Source organism: Orbicella faveolata, unplaced genomic scaffold, assembly GCF_042242905.1.
Source record: "Orbicella faveolata isolate gen_17 unplaced genomic scaffold, um_ofav_v1 contig_14, whole genome shotgun sequence".
NCBI lineage: Eukaryota > Metazoa > Cnidaria > Anthozoa > Scleractinia > Merulinidae > Orbicella > Orbicella faveolata.
Window position 1 is genome coordinate 6,287,024 of NW_028301541.1, and position 27,412 is coordinate 6,314,435.

Below are 27,412 nucleotides of genomic sequence, written 5' to 3' on the forward strand. Positions count from 1 at the left end.
CAAAGACACAAACAGCAAGATCACCTGAAACTGGTACCCATGCCTCTTGACGGGATCACGGTTATGAAAGTACTGAGTGCGGTAAAGAGGCTTGGGAGGTGTGACGTCACGGAGCACTTCATCAAATACCAGGATGTTCGGAGAGGGCGGCAATGGTCTCGGCATAGCACGCTCACGCTACGGAACAAAGATGTCAACTACCAAGTACTCAAGATAATGTTAACAGTCTAATATTCGAGTTTGGAGCTATAGAACACTTCTCCTTCGAGTTCTCTTTATCGCAGTTTATTACATAGAGGCTAAGAGGTATACGAACTAAACCTTGCTTGTATCCCTGTGGATTTTAACTATTTTAAAGGAGCTACGTCACGGTTTGGGCATCTCAAAAAGTCTAGCCTAATTTTTTTGTTCGTCGTTTGTAATCCGTGTTAATCTTCTCCATTCTAAACCACCCTTGTTTCTTTACGGTTTATTATTATTTCTTCGTTGTTTTCCCATCTTAGTAAACAATTATTTTGAGGTTTCCTTCAATTTAAAGGTAATTTTGAACGTGTCCAAACTAACCGAAAATGTTGTGACTGAGCTCCTTTAACAACGTTCGTTGTGAGATCCTTTAGCCTACCCTACTGGAACCAAGTCTGACAGAGGACACACTCACCTACAGAAATCTGTCAACCGAAAAAAGACCGACCTCGCTACATCATGAAATATTTCACGGTATACGATGCAGAGATATCTACTTACATCCAGATTAGGTGGTCCGGGGTTGCTTATCAGCAGCACCATGTCTTTGTCATTGGCTGACAAACAGAAAGGATTCATTTCCTGCAAAGAGAAACAGAGTTCACTGTTAAACATTTCGTGAAAAAAATTAACCTTAAAAAAAGCAATTGTATATATACAGCCAAAGAAACAAGTTGTACAATAAAAGCACCAGTTACTATCACAAAACCCACAAAGCCCACAAAGCCGGAGCTTATTCAGAATTTTGCAGCATGGAACAACTAAGAGCAGTGATCCTCTCCCCCACCCCCTCTGCTGGTTGGTGTGATTCCCCCTGCCATGGTTGGTTGCTAGCCCAATGCAAAGTTCCCACCCCGACACTAGCATTGTTTTTCCGGTGGTACTAACAGTTTGCTGCAACTCATTTATGCTTTTAGAAGTAGCGAGACGCGCTGAAATGGCCCCGGTCAGGGCTAAAACCCAGACCTTTAGATCAGGGGGAAAATGGCCATTTCGGAGTTACCTTGTGCCTCCGTTTCAAAATGAATCTTCATGCAAAACCTTCCATATGAAAACGAATTTGATTTGCATGAAAATGAACCTGTAGGGAAAACACATTCATATATGCGAGGCAAAGAGCAACTAGGAAATGTCAAATAACATTCCACTTATTTTTACCTTTCCCTCCTTTCCTTTGTTAAGATCTGCAAACAGAGTGTGATGGAAAAGTCCCAGTTTCTGGCTCAGAAGACACGAGGTAAGGTGGCATCGTGCATTGCTCCAGTTAAGCAAACGGTGCAGCTGTTTTTCAAAGATAGTATTCAAATCTGACGCCCAGTTGTAAGTGAATGCTATCACCTGGAAGAGAAGACATACAGATAACGAATTAGCAAATCACAAATTACGAACAGGCCTCACTTAAAAGAAAGTTCAAGAACATCAAAAAGAATGGATAAAATGATTAGTTTCTAACGAAGCGGTTGTGCTTCATGTCAGGGGTAAAACACTAAGCTGATTATCAACTTGAGTTGATAAATATAAATTAATCGCTTTAGCCAAGGTGACAAAATTTTAACTCTGCAACTTGTTTCATTATCGCACCAAGATTGCTCTGACGTAAGGCTAGCCCTCGGAAATGTCACCTTTTTCCAGATTGGCCACTGCGGTTAATTTACCTTTATCAACTTCAAGTTGATACTACTCAACTAAGTACATTATAAGATGCGGCATGTTTTTTTTTTTTTTGTTTTTTTTTCAGTGGCACTGCAAGATCAACGAATATGCTTTTGACTGTCGAGAAAATATTCTTTAAACACATAACCAACATAGCCCTAGTACAAATTACTGTTACAGTCATCCAAAAAGTAAAAAGTACTCTTTGGAAAGATCAAACTCACATCTTTATCCATGATGGTGATCAAGAGGAACTTTTGCCTTGGCACCCCACCAACAGAAAGGCTGGAAAGAGACGTATTATCAGGCAACACACGCCCAAGGGTAGGAGCATTTGGGTCCAGGGGCTTGAAACGCTGAAGAGCCGTACGAACTGAAATGAAGAAAACAACAATAGGATAAAGGATCAGGGTTCAACACAGACCGGCAGACTGGCAAACAGACAGACAGACAGACAGACAGGTAGGTAGGCAGGCAGGATGACAGACATATAGACAAACAAGCAGCCACACAGGCAGGCAGACAAATAGGCTAGTAGGTAAAAATTCAGACAGGTAGACAGGCAGGGAGGCAGGCAGGTTGACCAGATCAGAGAGACAATATTACTGTCTACGGGTAACAGTATCTATTTATGAAGTGACGACAACACGATTGTACACTAAATGGATATACGTTTTTAATTGACAGCTAATAAACAAGATACTTACTTCTAGGACGGCCATATGGGCCTTCATGGGGCAAATCTGCAAGCAACAACAGTCCAAAGGCAAAGAAAGTACTTAGATTACCACATCAATAGAAAGCACTTATATTATGAACCGTATAAAGCTAAGGATAAAATCTCTGACAACCGTCATAACGTTTTGTTGTAAACTTAACTTGTGAGCTGTTGGTGGTCCTTAGCTTTACTTCTTTTTCCGTTATGTGACACAAGTTAAGTCTCGTCGCCAAAGACATTGCGTGACAAAACAAATAACGAATGCATAGGGAATACATGAGACAGTATTTGAGACAGTTGTTACATTTTGTCTAGTTCATACCTTCTTCCAACCCCAGGCTCGCTCGCCACTGATCCACATTCCTACCGACCACAACAAAGAAGTTTGACGAGTTTGGAACACCTGTGAATGGCTTGCCGGATTTGTCTACAGACGATTCGTCACTGTCTTGTACCTGATGGTAAGATATAAACACATCGATAAATTGTCTGTATTGAGGGACAAACTTACGACCAACCGAGAGTCTGGGCGCCAACCAGCCAACCGACTGACTGACTGACTGACTGACTGACTGACTGACTGCCTGTCTGACCTACTGAGTGACTGAGTGACTGAGTGACTGAGTGACTGAGTGACTGAGTGACAGACTGGCAGAGTGACAGAGTGACAGAGTGACAGAGTGACAGAGTGACAGAGTGACAGAGTGACAGAGTGACAGAGTGACAGAGTGACAGAGTGACAGAGTGACAGAGTGACAGAGTGACAGAGTGACAGAGTGACAGAGTGACAGTGACTGAGTGACTGAGTGACTGAGTGACAGAGTGAATGAGAGAATGACTGACTGACTTACGGACAGATGGACTGACCATGACCAACTAACTGACTGTTTGACCGACTGACTGACTGATAAACTTTTTTACTGACTAACTGATTGACCCTTGACTGACCAACAGACCGACAGACTGACAGACTGACTGACTGACTGTATCTTTATGGCCCAAGCTTGGATCAGAACTCTCCTTACCTGCTCCCGCACATATCTTTTCGCGGGCAGTTCTGAGAATATGATGATACATCGAAACAACATCCCTTAGTCGATGATTTTCCTTATTCTTATTACCTGTCTTGTTAAAAATGTATTTACATTGTAAGGCGAAATATTATGTTGATCATTGAGTGACTCACCTTCAAAGGTTGTCGAGCAGGATAATAGTGCAGACAGTGTGATTCTTGTGTAGTATCACTCTCTTTGCCATCACTGGAATCCCTGTCATTCAAAGAGCAAATTTTATTTCATAACTTTATTAATTAAGACGCTCGTCAAGTTTGTTTACACGCCAATGATAATCGATAACAAGGTTCCTTTAATTTCCAGAATGATTAAGTACTTGAGAAACAGTTGGGTTATGTTGTGCTGACAAGGGAAAAGATTACCTTCATTATTAAAGTGAGAGTGGCCCATTCAGCTCAAAGGCTTAAAACTACATCACATAATTCTTTTAAGAAGATAAAAAGAAAACTTACCTATACAAATTACAATAGAAAGTTACAATAAAAGACGCTGCTAAAAGTTAAGAAAAGGAAAAAAAAAACGTTTTGTTCGGCGACAGAAAGTGTGAATGTTTTCGGTGTTACAGGGAGGTCATAAAAATTGAATTTTTCTGTTCTAATTTCAGGTATCTCTGAACGGGAAAGAACTAAACACAACCGACGAAAGGCGCCTGTGTACTCAATGACGAAGATTATACTTACAAGGGTGCTTCAAGGTAAATTTTTGGCTTCATGTCACTACACAAGGATGAGATGAGACTCGATAGCTCGGCCAAGAAAGCGTCCGAGGCATAGTTGTTGATTAATTTTCCTTCAATGCAGAACACGGATGGAACTCCGAGATCACGGAAGAAGGAGAACATGTCCTGGCCTAAACCCTGAAGACTAAAGAGAACAAAGTATGAAACGTTAGATGACAGAGCTTGGATGTGGAATAAAAGCGGTACGCAGTGGAATAGCCTGCTAACAGGCCCTCGCCTCAGGAATTAGTAAAGGGAAGCGAAAGCAGAAAGAGATGTAAAGAGAGGCTTTCTTTGGCCCTCTTTCTTCTAAGCTGCTCGTATACAGAGAACATCGAATATGAGAGTTTTAGCATCAAATGTGTTTCTTAGAGTAGATTGCACTGAATAGAGTAGTTTTCAATTGAGTGTCATAACACCAAAACCAAACCAATTACTTACTAATTAGACAACTCAGCCAACCTCAAACCGTAGTGAAACCAAACCAAAGTAATTGCCTGATTACTTTCGACACTCAATTGAAAACCGCTCTATCAACTTTCTGTAACAAGGACCAAATTCGCGTTGTTTACTAGAAAAGATGTGAACCTGACAGTCTAAGACAAACTTTAGAATCCTGTAAAATACGCTTGGCCCGTTGAAAAGCTCATCAGTTATTTTCTTTTTTTTTTAAGAACCTCTTTAACGTGGCATGATGTCATTGACACGTGCAGAATTTGGCGACCAGTTGGTGAAAAGATAATCAGGATTCCATTGTAGTAACAGTTACGCTGATTATCAAGTAACATATCAAACACGAACGACCATGTTTGACCACATTTCCAAACACAGAGAAGAGAGTTGAAAATTACGACGCGTAGCGGAGTATTTATGATATACTATGAGGTGTTTGGAAATGTGGTCAAACACTGTGTTGAGTGTTTGATATATCTTCTCAATGGAATCTAAAACTAAGGAGAAAACGGAGAAATAAAATCGCAAAAATCTAAGATAATTAAAAACATCAGATATCTAAACACCATCACGGTCGTGATTTTCTTGGTTTGAACTTAATGAATTATTATAATGAGTTTGAAAAGAGTGCTTTAACAACCTTGGATGAAGTTCCCCTCGTTCTCCATTCTCAAACTGAATTCGCCTTTTCCTCTTGTCTTGTTCTTTCCTGCGTTTGGCCTCGATATCCTGCCAAGTCCCCTGCCCGTCACTAGGTTGTCCAACACTCAGTGAATCCACACCACTGAAAGACGAGGCCTTAGAACCACCCCAGGAAACCGTCGAAGACAAACTGGGCGGCTTCTCTCGTTCGGAAAGCTGTTCTTCTCTCTTAGGAAGGGATATCGTCAGGTTTTCAGAAAGAGGCGTTCCTGGCTGTGAAATAAATTCTTCTGATTCTTGAATTTCAGCTGCGGTGAAAGTCTCGAATGTTGGTTCCACATCAGATGGGTCCGAGCTGTGCTGCTTCTTTGATTCGTCCGTTGGTTTTGCTCTGTCCTTAGCTGATGTTCCATCGTTTGATTTCACTTCTTTAAGACAAACAAAAGCTAGTCAATAAACAATAAAGCACCTCAGATTCTGGCGTCATTAGCTTGTAGACATTTGGGTTGTTGCTGGAAAAAAGGTCCTGTGATGGTGAAGATAAGATAAGAAACTTTATCCAAGTGTCAAGGTATTAAGCCCTAGCGAACTAATTGGGGACACTAGTCAGTTTAAGTGGCGCTTCTAATCCGAGTTTTAGAACATTCCTATTTGATAAGTGTCACTATTCCATTTTAGTATAAATCTACTGGCGCTCTATCACGAATGTCGTTCTCTGATTGGTTACGTTACTCACTCTCTATTCTGTTGTAGTTAGTGAGTAGCGCGGCAGTGTGCCCTTGTGAACAAAATGACGGCCGCTGCTTTGCGTTTTCGAAGTGTTTGAGAAGAGGATTTAGACTAAAGTTTTGAACGACTAACAGATTTATACTAAAACAATTAGATTATTCGCTCTCCATTTCTATCGCGTGATAGTTGACTCGAGCTGTGCCCTCATCATCTATCACGCGATAGAAATCTCGACCTCATACTCTAATTGTTAAATATCATAGCGTTTGAAAGAGAAAGAAAACAAAATTGGCAAAACAAGAAGAACAATACGGACATTGAAAGTTATAACACCCACCTGCTGGAGGTAAGGCAGAGGATGATTCTGCGATTTCCTGAGCATCTGATGTGCTTCTATCACCAGATATCCCCATCGCTTCTTCGTCAAGGGAAGCAGCTTCTGTCTGGAATACTTCATCATCCTCCGTACTTTGTCTGGAAACCGGACGAAGAGAAGAAACACTCTGTCGCTGGGACAGGAACGGGTTTTGGTGTGCCCTTCCTGATACCCCCGTGGACCCTGATGAAGGAGTGCTGTGATGGCTCCCTACAGAAGGGGTTCGCCGCTGTCCCGTAAATGAGGGCCTCCTGTTGCGGAAGCCTGACTGACTACCAAAGTCTAGCTGTCGCTTGGGGAACCTTTCTGATGTCTCAGGGACAGACCCTAATTTAGGACCCTTTGGGGCTGGGGCTATGGGCGAGGGGGGTTCAGAACAGGATCGTTGGCGTGTAATCGTGGACTTCCAGTACATCTTGGGCACTTTCGATAATGGTGCGGCTAAGAGGTAGTACTCTGTTAGAAGGTCGCACAGAGCATGTCTTAAAGCGAGCTTCAACTGGCCTTTAAGTTGGTCGAGACCGATGTCACCACGTTCCCAGATTGCAAACTGCACCATGACATCATCCTGGTCTGAAAAGAGACAACAGAAAATTCAATGTTACTACCTTTAGCCAATTATATAAGTTTCGCTGTACTCGATCCTATCTTTGACGATATTCATCATACAAGGACAATAAAAAACACGATAAAAAACACGTAAGTTGCATGGCTGAGTGGTTAGGGCGCCGGACTTGAAATCCGGAGGTTGCGGGTTCAAGTTCCGCTATGACCTTTTAGCTGGAGTCGTTTCTCAGTCCACCCCAGTTCAACTCCTCTGTCATCTTTGTAAATAGCCAACTGGTCTGCCTCCCGCCATTTGAGATTTTTTAAGCCTATTAAGCTTATTCGAAATATTTCTTTCTTTCAGCTTAGGTGGCACGTCTGAGAACTGTGTAGGTGTAGCTAAGCGCATATCATTGTCCACTATAAACAACAAACATTTGAAACAACATTTTGAGGTTTTTCTATCGAAGTCAAGTCCTGAGTTGACGAATATGTATAAATAATCAAAATGTCACCATGCCGATATGGTGTCCAGTAGTGGCAACATAACGCCACTACTGGGCATGTTACTTAGCAACATACCGCTGACAAACTGCAGGCTCAGTCGATTCTCACAGTCGGGATTCAACCCTAAAATATAGATGTTTCCCTGACTAAAATATCAATAAATTACCTAACTGAACTTCATCTGTGCACAAGAACACTTCAGTCAATGGTTCAAAATAGTCCAATTCACCAGCATACACAGAAACTGTCTTTCCACAAGGAATGTAGATGTATCCGCCACGTGAGTTAAGAACAGACACAGAAATGCAGGCCAAGCCTGGAAAGACAACCAAAAGGAAGAAAAATTAAATAATTCACTTCAGTTAGAAAACAAATACCGAGGAAAAGACAACTGAGTTCGTCCGAATGTCTGAAAAACCCCAAGGGGACGTGAAATAAACGTATGCATGTAATGCCATCGGGAAAGAGCGGTTAATTATCAGTGTTGCCCCTTTGTATAAGCCATCATCTAACAGACCCTCAAACGTTTTATTTGTAAGCCCTCTCCCGGATAACAACGTTGCCCTCTTGTATAAGCCATCCAGGACACAACAAGTTGTCGTATATAACAAATTGTTATAAGGCAAGGTAGTCTTGAGGTAAATCCGAGCGTTGTGATTGGTTCTTTCTTGGTCGGGAATTTGCCTCACAGACCGTTTCTATGGAAACGGTTATAAGCTGTGTTTGTTTTCGAAAGCCGGGAAAATAATAAACAATCATGGCCCGAGCGCCACATAATAAAGTTCTTACTAACCTAGCTTGCTCGAGCCGTACTGGGAATATTGGCCCTCGGTCGCTTTCGAAATGCCACGACCTCGGGCCAATATTCCCTAGTACAGCCCCCGCGATCATTTATTAAGAAGTTAATATCTTGATCTCATACCTTTTCCTCCAGATGAGTGAGGTCTGTTGTACAAGTAAATCTCTGGCTGCAGTCTGGAGCTTTCGCCATTAGCACAACCAGTAGCTTCCGTTTTGCTTCCACTCACAGCTTTAAAATGATGGCTGGGGTCAGAGTCCATGTAACGCGGGGAGAACAGAAGCTGGGACAAGTTTTGACGCAAATAAAACGTCAACGGACACAGGAAATTCACGTCCATGGGTGGGATGACAAGGGTGAGAGTGGTTTTGGGCGCTTGTCCTTGAGGTTGTATAAACTGTGAAGAAAAACGGTTGATAATAAATCTTGCTACATTGGAAGCTCTCTTAACGGACACTCTCGTAAGTGGACAGCTCTACTAACGACCGCCTTTACAAAACCCCGTTTGATCTCCCATACATAGTTAATAGAGGGGAATGGTTATGAAACTCGACAAAAGTTTTTGTTTTATGTTTTTGTTCTCTTTTTTTGGCCTTGACCGCGCGCAAAACACAATAGTTGTTTACTACAGACCGAGGAAATAACCAATCGAAACGTTTTGGTTACGTAATTCGCGCATAGTGTATGGACGCAAAACAAAAGATTGTGCACGGTCGTGGACCTTCCAACATAAATCTTGGCATCCTTGTTTGCTCCTTTGATGTTTGCCGGGCTCCATAACCATTCCCCTCTATTAACTATGTCCCATACAAACTCTGAATTTAGTATTACTCATTCCCGTAAACGGACATTCTCGTAAGCGGCCGCGGGACACTTGGAGGGCCTACGATCTAGAATTTTCCTTTGTTTTTAAGCTCCCTTAAACGTACACTTCAAAGGAATTGGGCCTGGCTTTGACAGATACTTATAAACATTTGTAAACTGAATCACTGCTTTTTGTTGCAGTGAGACTGTTAATGCTTGTGTTAATGCTGGCTGCAATTATCAATTGTTCTTTAATCACTAAGGGCCGGTCCTAATACTGCAGTATACAGTACTGTGTATGTGCAGTTATCGCCAATATCGGCATTGCACAAGACAATAAAACAAAAAATGATAATAATTTAGTGGTATGTTTTCATTCCCAATGTTTATTGTAAGCTGTGCAAGCTCCTGTGGGCGGCCATCTTTCCTTTACAACTTCAATAGCCGCTGACGAGAACTATTCTCGTTAGCGGTCAGCTCCAGTTACGGACAGCTTTTTCGCGTCCGAGGGTGTCTGTTTACGAGGGCTTTCACTGTATATTGCACAGCAAACGAGAACAAGTATCTTAAGGTGACATATAAAACACTCACGATCGTGCTTGACCACATTTCCAAACACCTCGATGTCCATCAAAAATACTCCTACTAATACACTACGCGTCGTGTTTTCATCTCTCTTTTCTGTGTTTGGCAATGTGGTCAAACATGGTCTTTTGAATTTGATATGTTACCTCCAATCGAAGGAAACCATTCACAATGAACAGTATTGCTTTTCATGTCAAGGTGACGGCTTTTAAATGATTGCGGTGGTGAAAGATGCACTAATGAAAGATATCAACTCTATCGCATGGTTTGCGTGACTGACGAACAAAAAAAGATTTTCCGCAATAATCGTCAACAGGTTTTTCAACTTTTTCAACTTTTTTGCACATGCGCTTAACTGTAAAACCGCCCCTTTAATTAACACTAACCCGAACATCAGCGTAGGTCAGTTTGCAGTTTGGATTCCTGGAGAGAAGAACAGACAACACTTCTAACATGGCTTCATTGATTCTGTTCTGCAAAACCTCAACCAGTTCCACTGTGATCTCTGGACCGGGATCGTCCACGCCGTATATATGAAGTGCAATGCTCTTGTCTATCACGGGGTGCACTGATTGAGTGCTTCGTCCGCTGTCACTGATCGTGTCTCGTTCAGGAGCTGGAAATTGCTTCTTTAATTTGGATTCCTGTGAGAAGAAGAGATATTCTAATTTTAACGCTAAAAGGGAACTTTTCCCTTTTACCACTCTCATATGAAAGTACCATAGCCTTCACTTGAATGGTCACATACTAGTTTCATCCATAAAAGTGAAAGTTAAAACCACCTTGTACAGCTAAATAAACTGTTCTATAGGAAAGTACTGCTCAATAGTTTTCATTTGAATGGTCACACATTAAGGTTTCATCCACAGACTGAAAAGTTAGAACCACCTTGAACAGCATAATAAACAGCACCACATGAAAGTTCTGCTCAATAGCTTTCACTAGATTTAAACGTTAGAACAACAGCATGGTACACTACAGAAATAGTACAACTTACAATGACTTCCTCATCCAGCTCGCCTGTTCCTCCCTTCACAAGAGACCACTGCGAGGATGTTCTTGAACCGGCCAATGATGCAACTGATGACATCCCTGAGCGACACTCGTCATCGTCATCGTCTGGAGCAGGGAGCTCAGACGGGAATTGATTTGAGGAGTCGCTCGAACACAGAGACTCGAACAACCTGGAAGATTGAAGGGGTGCGTGTTTCCAACGAGTGAGGATTTACAAGAATAATGCAACACCATAGCAGTTCAGAGTTAATTGTAACAGTTTAAGCAAAGGGTACCATAATTTTGAGATAAATAACGTCTACTGCTATACTCTTTTAAAAGATTTCCAGTTTCTTTCAATTTTAGAACACATCTTCTTTGACACATGATCGTCAAACATAGGCCAAATATACCTCGAGTGCGCAAACTAGTAAACATCACAAGACCGCAGAATAAGCTGGTCAATTAATACGTCCAAGTTGTCTGACATAACGAGAGAAGAACAATAACGATATTACTTTGGGACATGAAGTGTCCGCAATTTCGTAATAGTGGGAGTCTGTAATAGCGGGAGTTGTTTCCATACATTTCTTTGCAGTTTCGGCCAGGGATTTCGCTTCTATCCGTAATAGCGGGGTGTCCGCATATTATGGAGCGCAAAATTTACTTTAAAATGGCGAAAGGGCTTTCTTTCCGACTTCTCTCAGAAGTAGAAAGCTGCTCGTAAATACCTCAGTTTAATCCTTGAAGCACTACAATGTAAGCTCTAGCAATTAACTTACCTGAAGTAAAAGACCGCTCCATGGCTGTCTTTGTAAACAAACATGTCTTTCCTGTTGCTCACTCCAAACCTGTCTAGCACACTCTTAATAGCCTTCAACCCGCGGGAGATCCCGGTCCGACCCGAAGTGTCAAAGAGCCGCTGATGCACCGGTAGATGAGTGTGCCAAACACTGTTGCAGCCAAAATGACCGGGTGGAAAGAGAAACTGAACCTGAACGAACTTGTTGGTGACACGACCTAAGAGAAACAGTGTGAATATTTCCAATTCATCTGTCAATTGACACTTTTTTTTTTTTTTTTTTTGATTTACAATTCATCATATACGTATTCTCGATATTAGACTGGAACTAGCTTGCAATTGAGGCTCATGCGGGGAATATCATTAAAAGGATATTAATGTCATTTGCATTTGAAAGGACTCCCCACTTTAGCCTCAGTTGCAAGCTAGTTTCAGTCCAATACCGGGAATACGAATATGGTCTAATTGTCGCGGAGTTCCGCGAGTTGGAGCTGTAGGATCTAGAAACTAGCTAGAGGCCTGGCAGTAGGCTTCAGGCCAGGCTACTAAGGAATTATAAAAACGTGGTTGACAAGAACGATAGTTTATGGAACATTGAACTTTTTCTTTAACTTTTCGCAGTGGAATAGTAAATTTAGAGTTTAAATGTAAATGTGACTCCATCTTTCATCTTGTTGTCGTCTTTATTTTCTTTCTGGTAAAACGTGGCTCAACAGAGATCCGTGTAATGAATTTTTCCTTTAGTTTGCTAGATTTCATATTTTTCTTCGCACTCTAATAAGCAGAGGGTAAAGCGCACAACTGAGAAAATGACAGTCAACACACAGCCTGAAAAAGTCAGACATCAAGCTGACTCTTAAACCTAAACATGGAAAAGGAAATAACTGACATATACTGGTAAAGCGACATCTAATTAAATTTAAAAATTCTTGGGGCAATTTTCAGCTGTCCTAAACAAGCTGAATATTGAAACAAAGTGTATCTAAAACCTAGCTTTGGACTGAATCAAGGTTCACACCAGATTTGCTGTCGCCTTTGCTGATATGAACTCCAAGAGGTGACACGGAGATTTGAACATCCTCGTGCTTCCAGATCTCTTCGTCTGACTCAGGAAACAACATTGAATTGCATATCTTGGTCTCGTACAGGTCGTGTAACAACATACGCTGTGAATCAAGGAAACCGACACTCATCAGTAAAGAACTGCAATGCCATGCACTGTATTGCAGTGTACTACACTGCACTGCAATGTACCGTAATGCAATGCACTCCAATGCAATGTTGTGCAATCCAAGACACTGCACTACACCGAACTGCAGTCCGCTTCAATGAACTAAAATATACTGAACTGCAATGCAAAGTAATGCAATGCACCACACTGAACCGGAACGTAACGTAATCCGATGCATTGCAATGTCATGCAATCCAATAAACTGCACAACAATGCAATGTACTGAACTGCAGTCCACGGCAATGCACTGTAATGTCCTGTGCTGCAATGCATCGCAATTTATTACAATAATTATTCTGAACTGCAGAGCAGTACACTGCAATATATTGTAGTGCACTGAGCTGCAGTACACTGCAATCAAATGAAATGCAATGTAATGTACTGTACTCTCCTGAAATACACTGTAGTGCACTGCAATGTAAGGACCTGCACTGCACTGTAAGCAACGTTATGTATTGCAATCCACTGCATTGTAATGCAACGCAATGCAATCCACTTTGTCAAACCTGTCTCATTAAGTTGATCACCGAGAGCTGTCAAGTACTTGTCACCAAATGTTTAAAGGAGCTACGTCACGGTTTGCGCATCTTGAAAAGTTTAGCCTAAATTTTTCAAGTTCGTCGTTTGTAATCCGTGTTAATCTTCTCCATCCTTAAAGTGGTACTTACACATTTTTCCAGCTTAAATATCTCCTGAACCAATGCTGATATTTGCAAACGGTAAACGGCATTTTTAATCTTTCGTGGAATCCTATGAGACACAGCTAAACACTCGAGGGGTAAAAATTTGATCATAGTTCCACTTAAACCATCCTTGTTCTTTTTCTATCTTAGTAAACTACTATTTTCAGCTTCCTCTCAATTTAAAGATACTTTTGTAAGAGGCTAAAACAACTGAAAATAACGTAACTGAGCTCCTACTTCAAGCATGGCCTACCTGATTAACAATGCGGCATTTCTCATGAATAGCGTTTGTCACTACCTCCACCAGACCGTTGGCCCTTGTTGGGCAAAACGATTTGGGATTGTCTGATTCTCTGGGTTTGGAAACAACAAAGTGAGTGTTACTGAAGCGCTAGGCGTATTTTGGGCGCGTGAGTGCTCATTTTCGTGGTAGGTCGCCATCTTGGATTTGGTAACTGTGGAGGACTTGGGCAAGGAAATATTTGCCGAGGGAGTCGGCCGAGGGAGTAGGCGTGAAGTGGAAAAAATGGGCAAGGGGGGAGGGGGACTACCCCCACCCCCAGCCCGCCTCTATATCAACCCTCTACCGGTCAAGCATCTAATTACAATCCAAGATGGCGGCATCGAAAACCTAGTTTATCTAGCGTTCCGCTCCAAAATAATGCCTGCATTGCGGGCTACTGAAGCGCTGAAACTCACAATGGTTTAGAGCCAAAAGCATGCGAAATAGAGAAATAGAGAATTTTCAACGAAGAGTTTTACTTATTTTATTATTGATAAAGACGGCATAATTTGACAAAATATATCGGTATTGCATTTGTATGAGGGGTTGAATGGGGTTTAACTAATAGCTGAGAACTTGTTAAGTTTTTTTACTGTCAGCTGAGAAATGACCGAGTTTTGAGATTTGAAACATTTACTCATACCTAGACATGGGCTTCAATTCACACTGATAGCTGAGAAATCATGCAACATAGCCATTATATAAAAAATTCTCAGTCTTTTAGGGCTTTTTTTAATCTATATTTTTGTAAGTACACACCTAGTTTTAAGCATGAAGGAAAAACTAAACCTCCAAGAGTGACGTTGCACAGAGTGGAAGCGACCAACTGACAACGAAGTGATTGCGATGGACCAAACGAGCACAGAAACAACACAGTTTTGCAATATAAATACAGCACGCTCTCTTACTTTAGATTCAGTTGACGACAATTTGCCTCACACTTACCTTCGATGAAAGAAGATAGCCACTTCATTATCGAATATTCTCATCACAAGCCAAAACTGCAAGTATTCTTCCGCGACCTCGCCAGCCTTCTGTTCTTCTTGGCGCGGGGTAAGCGGACTTGCTGCACTACCCTCGCCATCCTTTGCTGCCACGTCACTGGAGTCAGCCGAGGTAATGTCTATAGCAGCCATGAGCAGCTTCCCCACTGGGGTGCTACCAGCAGAGGAGGTAAAGGAAGAGTCCTTGACTGGGGTGATTGCAGCGGGGCTGTCTGCTTCCTCTTGTGTAGGATTCTGTTTACCTACCTCGCCAAGATGCGGGTGGTTAGTGGCTGAGGTTGTCTCTCCATCTTCCACGGGGTCTTCTTGTAAGGATGCAGTGACAGCTGGTGATCCAATAGAAGTGTCTAGTTTATTACTCTCTTCTTGTTGAGTAGTTTCCGACTGTTTTTCTACGTATATAGCTAATAACCCTTCATCAGCTCCGGAGTGAGACTCAAGAGTATTTTCCACCTCTGCAACAGCAGGTTTTTCTTCCTTCCCTTTGGAATCTGTGACTGCTTTTGGCGTGGTTGCACCATTTGGATCCTCCAGTGATTTCTGCTGCTCCTTCCCAGAATCACATTTTTCTCCTTCTAGAGCGAACGGCGACACAACCGCAACATGCTTCTCGACATAACTGGTCAAATAGTAAAATTTCTCAGTTTCATTCAACTCATATTCCGGCAAGTTAATCTTCTCGAATTCTTTCACAAACAGCTCCAAACTTTGTTCAGCGCCAAACACAAACTGCAGGCGAACGTGACGCGAAATGCAAGAGGGATGGTCCTCAGACTGTTTCACGTGGTCCTCGACTTTTTCAAGCATTGATCTGTTCACTGGTCCAATATGGCGGAGCTCGGACACTATTTCGTCTTGTAAAAGCCAGCGAATGGCATCGGTTGTAATGTCCATTGCTTGACGTTGAGAATGAAGAAGGCGATGAAGAGGATCTACACTGTCAATTCTGGAAATAAAAAATAATAAAACAGTTTTCCATAAATTTTCACTCAATTTCACCAACACTATTATTTGGGAATAGAAGTTTACACCTTATTGCCTTAGTAAGTAGCAGACGGCAGACCCCTAAACCATCCCAATAGTGCACTCTGCACAAAAAAACGTTATGACCTTAATAATGCTTTCCTAATTTTCCCGATAAGCAGCAACTTTTTCTCGTCACTAAAATGATGGAAAGCTGGCGTAATGTTTTCCCCTTTATTTCTTTTCGGTGCGAAGACACAAACCCTCTTTACATACTGGATCCATATAAGCACACCCACTGAATATATAAGCAAGAGAGCCTCTCAGCAGGCAGGGGGAGCCTTGTTTTCTTACCAGTGAAATGCCGGAAAAAAAATCACACTCGCCCAAGTATACATAAGTAAATCAATTATTAGCAGTTTGCCGCCATTGCAGCCCGCATTAATGCCTGAGCCCGCAGGTAGGGCTAGGGATGCGCAAAAAGCTGCGCAGTATGTTGTGTACGTTTTTCCACTCTGAATACGATTACCTACAATGTATATTAACTAAGAAAATTGCGTCCTCACCCGTCAATGTCATGTGAAGTAGCCTTCGAATCTTGTCGTCTGAACTCAAATAACCCGGATCTCTTATCCGTAGGAGAGAGGGAGACGGGAGAGCTTGTGCTGGAGAATGAATTGGAGCGGGATGGAGCGCTGCGGGCAGAATACTTAAGGACTGAGTAATCAGGCTCGGGTGACAGAGTCAGGCAATTCAGGTCCAGAGTGATCCGTACTGATTGACTGAATGGATCAAGGCATTCCTCGTCGTCTTCAAACTTGCGGATGATTTCTCCTACGAGGAATAAAACGGCGGATATCAGAGTTTATTAAAAACTGGATCATTGGGTAATACAATTCAAAAGTTTTCTTGGCTCAGCCAAGAAAACTTGCCCTAAAAATATGGTAAGCGTACGTGGGCGTTTTTATTTTTATTTTACTTCAGTTTTCTATATTTTGGGGGCGTTTTTAATAAAAACAATTATTCGACGCGCACTTGTTGAATAGAAGATGATTAGAGCCAATTAGGCGCTACCCGCCTCGTCGGCTATCTACCATCTCATATCCAGCGTGCACTCGAGGAATAATTGTTAACTATACTGTATTCACTCAATTAAAAAACTCCAATTTTAATCCTCATCTAAAATGAGCCACCCTACCCCAACCTACGTCCTTATTAGATTTTATACTCATGCTTATTGTAACTTCCTCCTTACCTAGGCAGACAGGCAGTGTGTTGATAGACACAGGATGCATAGGCTGCGCATGGCTACTTCTGTCCCTGAGTGTACAAGTCAACTGTAAGAACAGTGGCGACTTCATGCCCTGGTCATCCTCGGTGTCTCCATCAAACTCACTGTCACTTCCTTGGCTCTCAAAATCGGACAAATAATCCATGTCATACTGAAGAGCTGTCCCGTCATCTTCAATCAAGATGCCTGTCTGTACATCTTCAAAAGCATCGGAGTCAGCATCACTGTCTTTGTCTTGGCTCTCATCTTCAGCCGCTTGGTCTGCTTCGTTGGTTTCAGATTCGGAGAAAGATTCTGGGATAGACTAGAAAATAAAAGCAAACAGAAAATATTGCAGTTAGAACCGCTTTGTACAGCATAATAAACAGTACAACTTGAAAGTAGAACTCAGTAGATTTTATTTGAATGGTCGCTCACTGGGGTTTCATCCACGAACTCAAAAATTAGAACCACCTTGCACAGCATAATAAACAGTACCACATGAAAGGACTGCTCAATAGCTTTCATTTAAGTGGTTACACACTATGGTTTATCGACAGATCACTTCACATTTTTCAGTGTTTGGCTCTTAAGGTTGAAAAGAGTTAAAATCACTTGAAAGGAAGTACAATACCTTTCTAGGGCCATCCGACTGTTGTGGACGATAGAAAAAGTATTCCCTGCTTGGTGGAACCGCTTCAAAGTATCTTCCAAGAATTGCAAAGAACTTGGCATTAATAGACTTGTGCAAACCAGTCACCGATTCACACTCTCCAGACAGTATGTTCTTCAGATCTTTAACACGCTCTTCAATAGACAATGATGGCAAGCGAATTGGGACTGAATGAAGCTCCTCATTGATTGTTGCCTTTAAGTCCTCTTTGTCTTTGTTGTTCTTCACATAGTGCCCGCAGAGAGTGCGGATAAAGTCTGTGATGTCAACTTCAAGGAAGTTTTCCTCGCAGGCTTCGACCGCTGAATGGACATCTCGCATGCTCACGTACTGCCCACGCTGCAAACTTGAAAACGTCGACGTCACAAAACTGCGGAAAAACAAATCGTGCACGGCATAAAAGTGACGCGCCAGATCTTTGGAGGTACCAAACTTTCCTTTGGCTCGGCCTTCTAACGACCTGGGCACCTCGTCCAGACTGAATGGATCAATGAAGATCTGAGCTGCAAATAAAGTAAAATCTTGAAAAATATCCTCAAGCTTCTTTGCCTCTTCCGTTGTCACTTCTGTATCAGACTTGGAGTCCGTTATTGATACTAAGGCTGACATTGGACAGTCGTAGCAATAAATGGGTATACCAAAACTGAAAGAGTCACTTTCCTCGCCCACGCCTCGGTCACGAAACACAGGCTCTTCGTCGATGGGCGTGGCATTCTCTTGGAATGTGACACTTCGCTTTTCATCCTCGGTATTCACCACAAGCTTTGCTTGTCCTTCGAACACTGGCAAATCGCTCTGTCTCTGAGAGAAAGCAAAAGTGCTTTCGTCTTTCTCCACAGTGGGCGTTGGTGTGGGCGTTGGGGTGGCGCTTTTCTCTACAAAGAAAAACGTAAATTGATTACCCCAAGTCATTATTCCTTAGTACACCCTTCTAAACAGAGATAACTAAACACGATGTTTACATTCAATGCTTTCAGCCCGTAGTTTAAAATATAGCTGTAACCCAGTCGTACACTTCACATCCCTTTATGGCACATCACAATAACCTTGGCGTTGGTCTACTCCGGCGCGTGCGCATTTACGCCCTCCGATACCCCCTCCCTCATACCCCCTTCTCTCAGAAATAAATGTAAGGGATTTTATAAAAAAATTTATAGAGGATATTACACGGTGGCGAGAAGATATGAATTTTATGTTCTCGTGGCAAGAACAATATCTCACGAGTGAGCTTCGCTCACTCGTGAGATACTGTTCTTGCCACGAGAACATAAAATTCATATCTTCGAACCAACGCGTAATGTTCTTTTTATTATATGGAGAAACCAATTCAACAAAAGCAAAAGGCGGGAATCGTGACTTCATTGAACGATACGACACTCACAAAGGTGACATACGGAAAATACGCCACTCGGGTCCCAGATGAAGTGGCGTATGGAATCTACGAGTGGTTTAGTTCCCAGTAAAACACTCTTCTCCATATAATAAAAGATAATATGTGTGTTCTCATTGGTCGATAGGAGTGTCTAGATGAGAGTGCATGTGTGAACGCAGCTTTTGATAAAATATTTTATAAAAGCAATAGGAAACCCTTGATTACGTCTCAGGTTTGCATAACTGTCTCAAAGTCTCCCAACCACATTATTACCACCCTCGTGTTTAGATGAGGCTATGTAAACACGGAAAAAGTCCTCTATTGCTTAAATCTTTAAAATACTATAACTTCTTGGGATTATAAACCCCCCTTCTGTTCATATTGTTTTGTATTTTACACCAATCTTTACGTTCCAAAACTATGACCACCTAGGAGGTCTTTTGAACAAAACAAGCTCAAGCCCAGAACTTTGGGTGACTTCTACGATACAGATGTACTCTACTTATTTGACTTAACTCATGCATCGTCCAAAACACACCTTCAACAGAGCCTTGGGACAACAAAGAAACACCAAGCTTTTGCTTTTGTTGTTCACTTCCACCATGAGAACTGTTTTCATCTGACGCTCCTTCAGGCTCCATTTCTCCGGCGTTATGCGGGATCCTTGGACTGCTCCCTGTACTAGAGCTCCTACCGCGCACGTACCTTCCCATGAGCCTAATGTACTTAAAGCTCGCTGGGAGGAACGTCAGAATGAGACGATCATAGCCTCGGAAGTCGCTTACACTGCGAATAAAACACCGCCATTTGATCGAAGTGGTGTTCCCGTTTCTTGACCTTTTTTCGCTACCATTATTCAGCGTAGAATTGCCAGATTTCTTAGCTTGACAGAGTTCTTCGGGGAACGGTAAGGGCACGCCATTTCTTGGCCGACTCTGGACATGTTGAGTGAATCGCTGCCAGTCTTCCTCGGTCAGCACGACCTCACGATCATTTAAGCGCTCCATGTTTTCCAGCAGGAGTTTGAAAAGATTTTCATTGGGAAGGTCACTGTTATCATCTGAAGCTGTGAAAAAAAAGAAAGAATTCTCAAGTAAATATACGTAAAATCGGGAGATATGCTAAATGAGCAACAAATTCAACTCACATGTTTAGGACCAGCATCTTTTCCCAGGTCCGGGATTCAAGCCTGAGCTGTAATGGTAGGGGGGGGGGGGGGGGGACGCTCTCAACAAACAACATGACACACAAATGCACTATAAAGGAACTCAGTCACGGTATTGTCAGTTATTTTTGCCATGTACAAAATTATCTTTAAATTGAAGGAAACCTAAAAATGGTAGTTTACTACGAGAGAAAAACACAAAAGGGATAATTAGGAACCATAAAGAAACAAGGATGGTTAAGGATGGAGAAGATTAACGCGAATTACAAACGACGAACTTTAACACCGAAAAGCTTATTGAATCAAAGGAGTTCATGTACCTTGTGGTGAGGTCTCTATCAGAGAAGAAAACACCATCTCCACCTGTCGAGATTTTGGCAGTAGCCCAATAACATCAAATGGAAATGGTAACTGCTCCACCACCCAGTTGCTGTTGGTCAGTACTGAGTCTGCTTTAGGCACCTTGACAGTTCTGTGGGGGGTGTTGACGGTCTGGTCATCGCTCATACTCCAGAGATGATCATAAGTTAACAGTTTTGACACATGTTTGACATCCACTTGATAGACCTGGTTAAAAAGTAAAACAAGTCATCGGCTTCACATCAAATTGATCTCAAGTCAACTTAAGGAGCTATGTCAAGGTTTGTCCGTGTTGAAATTTTCCAAGTTCGTCGTTTGTAATCCGTGTCAATCTTCTCCATCCTTAACCACCCTTGTTCCTATATGGTTTATTACTATCTCTTTGGTGTTTTTCAATCTTAGTAAACTACTATTTTCCGGTTTTCATTAATTTAAAGGTAATTTTGTACGTGGCCAAAATGACTAACAATACCGCGACTGAGCTCCTTTAACATGTGTTATTAGTAATATTGTGTTTGGAGCGATTTTCACTTGAGCGAAGTTAAACCAAAAGAGGGCACCTCAAAGAGGGCTAACCTACGAATTTCTGAACACTACTTGGACGCTATTCTTGAGAGTTAGAGGGAAATTTGTGCTACATGTACTGTGTGTATGTTCATCAGAGTGCAAAGAAAGTACCGCCCTGGGAAAGTACTGGGGTTATTGGATTTTGCAATCGGGCAGGAGGATTCTCTCTGTCACTTGCCCTTGGGCAAGTGAAGTTTCTGTTTGAGGAATGTAGATTACAGAAGTAATGCGGGTTTCATTAACGTTTTCGGCAGGAAGGCAGCTGGTTTTCACAGGCAAGCAAAACGTTTTGAACTGAACTTTCTCTTGAGAAAAACTTTCCTCTAAATAGTCAAACTAGGCAAGCAAAATCGTCCTCACAACCAGTCAATTTTCCCGGTGTCAGGCTCCTCGTAAAGCCCCAATTAACTACAAAAGATGAATTTTAGGGCTAAGAAGAATACCTTTCAAGCTAGCAAATCTTAGTTACAATAGGTTAAGCCAAAAAATTGGTTTTCTTTGTACTCTTGAAAAAATCTGTACATGTTATGTGAGCTAACCCATATAAAAAGCTCACCGCATTGGGGACTTCATTGTACTGTAGTCCCTCCAGATACTTGAGCTCGGAATTTAAATCAGTGAGGCGGCCAAGCTGCGGTTCAGCCCACACTTCAGTGACCATGTTAAAGTTGTGTTTTCCTTTGTACGCCCATTCAACAACAGAGTCCTCTGAACGCTCCACGTCATATGGATGGTTACCGCGATACGGTGGGAAAAGTACATACTGAATGATACAAGAGTACAATTGGTCGTTGTCTCTGGTGTGGTCCTAATGAGAAAAAAAGAGAAATAGTTTACCTATTTTGGTCAGTGCTGGACGTGGTTGTCAATCAAAGAGGTCAGGGTCATGTATTTTACTATGAGACGAAATTTTAATGTTATTATTTTTTTTATTGTTTACATTCCCAAGTGTTCTCAGGGCTTGAAGCTTGTGGTATGTCAGATCCTTAGTACTAATTTAATTCTGCACTGTCAGAGTTTATTTTATAAAAAGTTGCATTCCTCACAAGAGCTCATAAGAACAGCACAACTGCAATGGAAAACTGATTAACCGTGTCCAACTTTATGTTTCCTTCTTCCTTTGTCACTGCACATGGCAATTATGTCCACCACTGATGCTACAGCTGTTGTTTACTAGCCAACGGGTCCATAGCGCTCGATTACCAGCCGCTGTTCGGGAAAGGAACCCGCACTATGCCCTCCTCCCCCCCCCCCCCCCCCCAATCCCCCAACACCGTAGGACGCTGGGGATCGGACTCGAGAGAACGGCAGAAATCGAGCCTACGAGGCTAGCAGAATTTACAAAACCTTCTAGCCACATTTGAATGACTACCTTTAAGTCTCCAGCTCTGAACGCTGAAATAATAAGAATGCTTCGTGACTTATTTTCACCTTCATCTTAAGTTCTTTTGCCATGGTAATGATTCCTGCACTGTTGTTCACGAAGTTGTAACCTTCCCGCAGTCTTAGCCTAAAGATTCAAAGATGAAAACAGTGAAAATTAGATTTGGTTTATTGTCTAGACTAGAAACTCTTATGTGATCAGTCAAATATATTTTGTAAAAAGCTATTATGATTATATCAGAGCTCCCAAACCATGTGTCGTCACCAGCTAATTTTAAAATGGCCGCTAATTGAAGCGACTTAGTTTTATGTATCGACTTCAAGTAATGTCAACAAAGGAAGTTGTCAATGGCCTTATTCTTACGAATCAACCTCCCAACCCACTAGGAACTTCTTAAGTTAACTCTGAAGATTTTTCTTTCCCTTACTTCGTTAGTGTCGAAAGCACTCTTGCAACACCATCATCAGTTATGGAAGGTGCTCCTTCATCTTGCATGGTCCAAATCCACCGATGGTGATGAAGATACTGACACAAAACCTTCATGTGGTTCTCATTTGTTCTGTGTGCGTACACGCCCGTGAGACTATGGAACACGGAGTAATGAGGCTGCTCTGGAAATGGAGTAAAGAGGTCTTCGGGGATTCTTTCATATCGAACAAGGATTCTTTCTAGAGATTTGTTGAACATGATGGCACAGGGTTTTTCCATCACTGTCCTCTGTTTTGACAGCTGTGCAACGCGCTGCAGATTTTTGGCTTTTACCTGAGGTTTGACATTCACGCCCAGTGGAGCTGTGATCTTGGACAGCTTGGTCTTCAGGTCTGATACAATCTGAAGTGAAGGAACAAGCAACAATAAATAGGCAGTCCTCTTCTAAATCTCTTGGGCAACACTACTGTGGTGTCATTAATCAAGTCAGTTCATTAAACTAGGCCTGCAAGGTAGATGTTCTCAAATCAAAAGTAAACAATAATTTTAACTCAGCATAGATCTGTATCCTCTGTGTTCATTACATTGCATTAGAAACTGTAAGTATTTTACTGACCTCATGTCGAATGTATCCGTCTGTTCCTCCAAGGAAAGCTACTCTGATGACAATACACGGTCCTCTAGCTGTTATTCGTGCAATACAGAAGGACGAAGGAGCGTCTTCGGGATTTTTTCTGCTTAAATCACAGAAATACTTAACATTACATACCAAGACACTTGTTTTACTAATTGCGTATTGCTGCCCTGTTGTACTAAACACAAAGCATATTCAGTTCTAAACACGACTGCATTAAAAGAAATGACATTGTAATAACAATTAAATTAAACAGCCTTAATCAAGCTTAGTTATGACTTTGTGATGAATTGCAGTCGTTACGCCCGAATCCAGTTCGCCGGACTGTTACCTCCGTGGGCAATAGGTTAAAGAACGAGAAATAGGCATGTTTTGTGTAATTTTGTTTTGTCGTGGGTACAATGTTGTCTTTTGTGCTCGTTTAGTTCAAAGAAAGAAAAATTGACACATCTTTCTTTAAACTTTTTCTTTTTGGGGGGGGAGGGGGGGGGGGGAGAAGGAATTTTCGTCCGGGCGAACTGACATCGGGCGGACTGGCTATTGGGCGAAATGACCGGGTTCCTTTGTGATAAAGAACACAGAGTGCGTGTAGAGAAAAACACGAGACTTTGTCAAGTATAAGTCCTCTATGGCCACTTCTCAAAGGCTTCTTTACCAAACAAAGCACAATCAACTGGTCATTTTGTTTACTGTAAAATAAGGCAGCAGACTTAAGGTTTTTATTGTAATTAAAATTGATTAACCAATAGTGACTGCAGGCCACAACACAGATGTCATTTTTACCTGGTAATGAACTTGATATACGAGTGGTTCTCAAGCAAGACAAAGGAGCTCCAGTTTCTAAACAGAGAGTTAAGTGAACTGAGTGCAACTCGACACTGGATAGCACTGGAACGGTCATTCTCCTGTGGTTGATGAAGATTCTTTGGCAAAGGACTGCAAAAAATTCAAACAATTAAACGGTTTAGCCATGAAACAGCACTTATCTTAATTTGCAGTGAAACTTGAGAGCAGCTTAGAAGAGCAAAACATAGGCTACACACTCCGTAAGATCATATTACATCATTTTGCTCCGAAAACGTAACGAGAACGCAAGCCTAACGCTAGGGTTCTTGCAGTCATTCAAGAGAGCAAAATGATGTATTTAAGAATTATTCCACGAGCGCACGTTGGATGCGAGATGATAGATAGCCAAGGAGGCGCGTAGCACTGAGTTGAAACTTGACTATAATCGTCTCATATCCAACAAGCACGAGTGAAATGATTGTGTTTATTAAAACGCCCCCAAAATATAGAAAACGAAAATATAATAAAATAAAAACGCCCACAAGATTGCACATACGCTTGTCATATTTGTGGAGCATGGTGTAATGGCTCACGTGAGGAGAAGGCTAAGCCAATGAGAACTCTTGAATTGCATTATCCAGTGATCCGGGTTTTAGTAATACGTTATAACTCTTCAGACAAGCGACTTACACATCGTGTTCCAGGACAAGTCCAATTCTGTGACAATGCATCCATCTTTGCCTAAAAGTCAATAAAATCATAATTGCATGTTCACAGTCAAGACAATTCATATAGTTTACAATCGTTGTAAAGATGGTAGAACGCCGATTTTTCAAAACTCCAAGGGAAACGAAAATTGGTCCGAAAAGTAGATAGTTTGAGATATCGACAGTTAAACATCACTGAAATAAGTCCAAGTGAAACGACTTTTGGTTCAAGTTATCGCCGGGGAGGTTCGAGACCTCGAAGGTTCGAGAGATAGCAATCGCACTGTATGAAAAACATTGCCAAAAACCTCTAGCTTGCAGTCTGATTGTTAAATATCTAGACTGACTGATAATTACTAAACTGCAAAATGCACAATGCAAGTTTACCATCCTGATGTATCAAGGGATAAAACTGGCTTCCAAAACACGGCAAATTGTGATTCTTGAGATTTTGAACTCTTCCTAAAATCACAAAAAGATGACAATGTTGAACTGTAATAACCTATAAGTCTTATGAGTCCATAGTCAACAACAGACAGGACTACAACAGAATAAAACTTAACATCAACTTGGTCTTCCTCCTTGCATATTTCTACAACTGAGTTATTTCCAGCATAACTCTCCACTTAATGTAATTTGTGAGGTCATCAGTAACCCCATTGGCCTGGCCATAAAGCCTTAAGACCTTAACAAATTTTCAGAGATAACTTAAAGGTAATTTTTACCCCCCCTCGTCCCCCCTCCCTTGCCATTGTACTGAAATACACACTTTTTCAATCAATTTTCTCACGAGTTAACGTAAGTGAAAACAAATAGTTTTGTTTTGTATTATTTCATGAATTTAAAAGTGAGAAAACTGTCCTCACCTTCCATGTTGCAGAGACAACACCTGCAAGGAAAGAAAGTTTATGATTACATTCTCAAACGACTAAATAACATTTGTATAACTTAGAGAGTGTGGCATGGGCAAAAACCTTAGTTGATGTCTGCCTCCAATCAGGTTAAAGAAACAGCATTACATTCATATCTCTCAACAATACTCACAGGATTGTTAGAGTTGGGTGGAAGGTAGAACAAAGGCACTCCATTTTTGGCACTCTCCGGTATGGTGTAGTAACTGGGATTGGAGGAGAAGGACTGGAGATGAACAAGCATTTCATCCGTGCTCTGAAGACTGAGAACAATAATAATTACCTTTATCAACCAAATTAATTGCTCAAACAAACAGGTCATAAAACTTATGAAGCCATTAAAGTATGCCGCTGCAAAATAGAAGTTAGTCTATCAAGGTACCTTCTGATGGTTTGCCGAAATCGTCTGACAACAAGTGTTCTGCAAAGGAAGATGTAAAATGCTTAACTTTGATTGCCTTTCAACTTGAACTGATATATTTGGTATGATTCAGATAACCCTACATTTATTGAGTAATCTGATTCATACACTCATACACTCTCCCCTCCTTCCTCCACCCTGCACCTATTCAAGTTTAACCAACCACTCTATCACCCATTTATACGAGTTTGTAACTACATCTCTAAGGGCATTACGACAATAGTAAAGTATCTTGTCCAATCTAATCTCATTCAATCACCCTTTGCTATACTTCAAGCAGACCTCCTACAACTGGCCGTAAGTTGTAATACATACATTGTAACTACTGGGTAAACAGAGCCAAAGAGAGTTACCTGTAGCCACTTGTGAAGGGTTGTTTGGTAGGATAAGTCACATCATGAAGAAACTCATAAGGTGCTTCTATTGTCACTTCTACATGAGTCATGCGACTACAAAAAGTTGACAACATAACTTGTCATGAGCATATAAAAGGATTTCTTAATTCACTACAGAAAGAAATTATTTGATGGTTGCTGTCATTTGACTTTTTTAAAGTTTGGTAGATTTTGCAGACAACACACGTAATCCTCTAAAACATGGAATACACTATTTATGTATAATTGTTCACTTAAAATGTAGCATTCATATTGTGTTACATTTTGCATTCTCTCAACACCTTAGAAGGATACATCCCCCTGATACTTACAATTTAAATACTCAGAGCTAGCATGATGTCTTTCCCAACTAATCAAAATGAGCACTTCACATGTTCAGACTGTATGTCGCCCAAATTATGAGGATGATGAAATAGCAAAGTGCAACAAATGTAAAGTGAAAATTACAGACTGTAAAGTTAGGCGTAACTTCATGTACCACACTTACTTGGTAGCAGAAAGTGGCCAGGCCTACAAAAGAAACCAACGCATAC

The 27,412-nt window shown here is 41.5% G+C and overlaps 1 protein-coding gene across 3 annotated transcripts in view; it reads right to left on the reverse strand.

The window, feature by feature from the left end:
- LOC110068431 (KICSTOR complex protein SZT2-like) overlaps window positions 1-27,412 on the reverse strand; it is a 45,883-nt gene that overhangs the window by 10,036 nt on the left and 8,435 nt on the right. Inside the window, exons 16-50 of one of the 3 annotated variants that reach the window (XM_089286385.1) lie at window positions 27,367-27,389; window positions 26,838-26,933; window positions 26,446-26,484; window positions 26,197-26,326; window positions 26,019-26,041; window positions 25,540-25,614; window positions 25,136-25,186; window positions 24,443-24,595; window positions 23,642-23,759; window positions 23,024-23,427; window positions 22,644-22,722; window positions 21,769-22,020; window positions 20,606-20,852; window positions 19,659-20,186; window positions 17,710-18,623; window positions 17,061-17,400; window positions 16,372-16,639; window positions 14,784-15,788; window positions 13,809-13,908; window positions 12,660-12,807; window positions 11,622-11,859; window positions 10,844-11,030; window positions 10,233-10,490; window positions 8,581-8,854; window positions 7,825-7,974; window positions 6,567-7,178; window positions 5,499-5,928; window positions 4,368-4,550; window positions 3,801-3,882; window positions 2,937-3,069; window positions 2,604-2,639; window positions 2,121-2,269; window positions 1,402-1,581; window positions 745-825; window positions 25-177 (exon numbers count right to left, since the gene is read on the reverse strand). In XM_089286385.1, coding sequence (XP_089142511.1) covers window positions 25-177; window positions 745-825; window positions 1,402-1,581; window positions 2,121-2,269; window positions 2,604-2,639; window positions 2,937-3,069; window positions 3,801-3,882; window positions 4,368-4,550; window positions 5,499-5,928; window positions 6,567-7,178; window positions 7,825-7,974; window positions 8,581-8,854; window positions 10,233-10,490; window positions 10,844-11,030; window positions 11,622-11,859; window positions 12,660-12,807; window positions 13,809-13,908; window positions 14,784-15,788; window positions 16,372-16,639; window positions 17,061-17,400; window positions 17,710-18,623; window positions 19,659-20,186; window positions 20,606-20,852; window positions 21,769-22,020; window positions 22,644-22,722; window positions 23,024-23,427; window positions 23,642-23,759; window positions 24,443-24,595; window positions 25,136-25,186; window positions 25,540-25,614; window positions 26,019-26,041; window positions 26,197-26,326; window positions 26,446-26,484; window positions 26,838-26,933; window positions 27,367-27,389 — 8,139 coding nt within the window. Of the gene's footprint in view, window positions 1-24; window positions 178-744; window positions 826-1,401; window positions 1,582-2,120; window positions 2,270-2,603; window positions 2,640-2,936; window positions 3,070-3,800; window positions 3,883-4,367; window positions 4,551-5,498; window positions 5,929-6,566; window positions 7,179-7,824; window positions 7,975-8,580; window positions 8,855-10,232; window positions 10,491-10,843; window positions 11,031-11,621; window positions 11,860-12,659; window positions 12,808-13,808; window positions 13,909-14,783; window positions 15,789-16,371; window positions 16,640-17,060; window positions 17,401-17,709; window positions 18,624-19,658; window positions 20,187-20,605; window positions 20,853-21,768; window positions 22,021-22,643; window positions 22,723-23,023; window positions 23,428-23,641; window positions 23,763-24,442; window positions 24,596-25,135; window positions 25,187-25,539; window positions 25,615-26,018; window positions 26,042-26,196; window positions 26,327-26,445; window positions 26,485-26,837; window positions 26,934-27,366; window positions 27,390-27,412 lie in introns of all 3 variants that reach the window. The other 2 variants (XM_089286386.1, XM_089286384.1) reach the window with 2 other exon arrangements.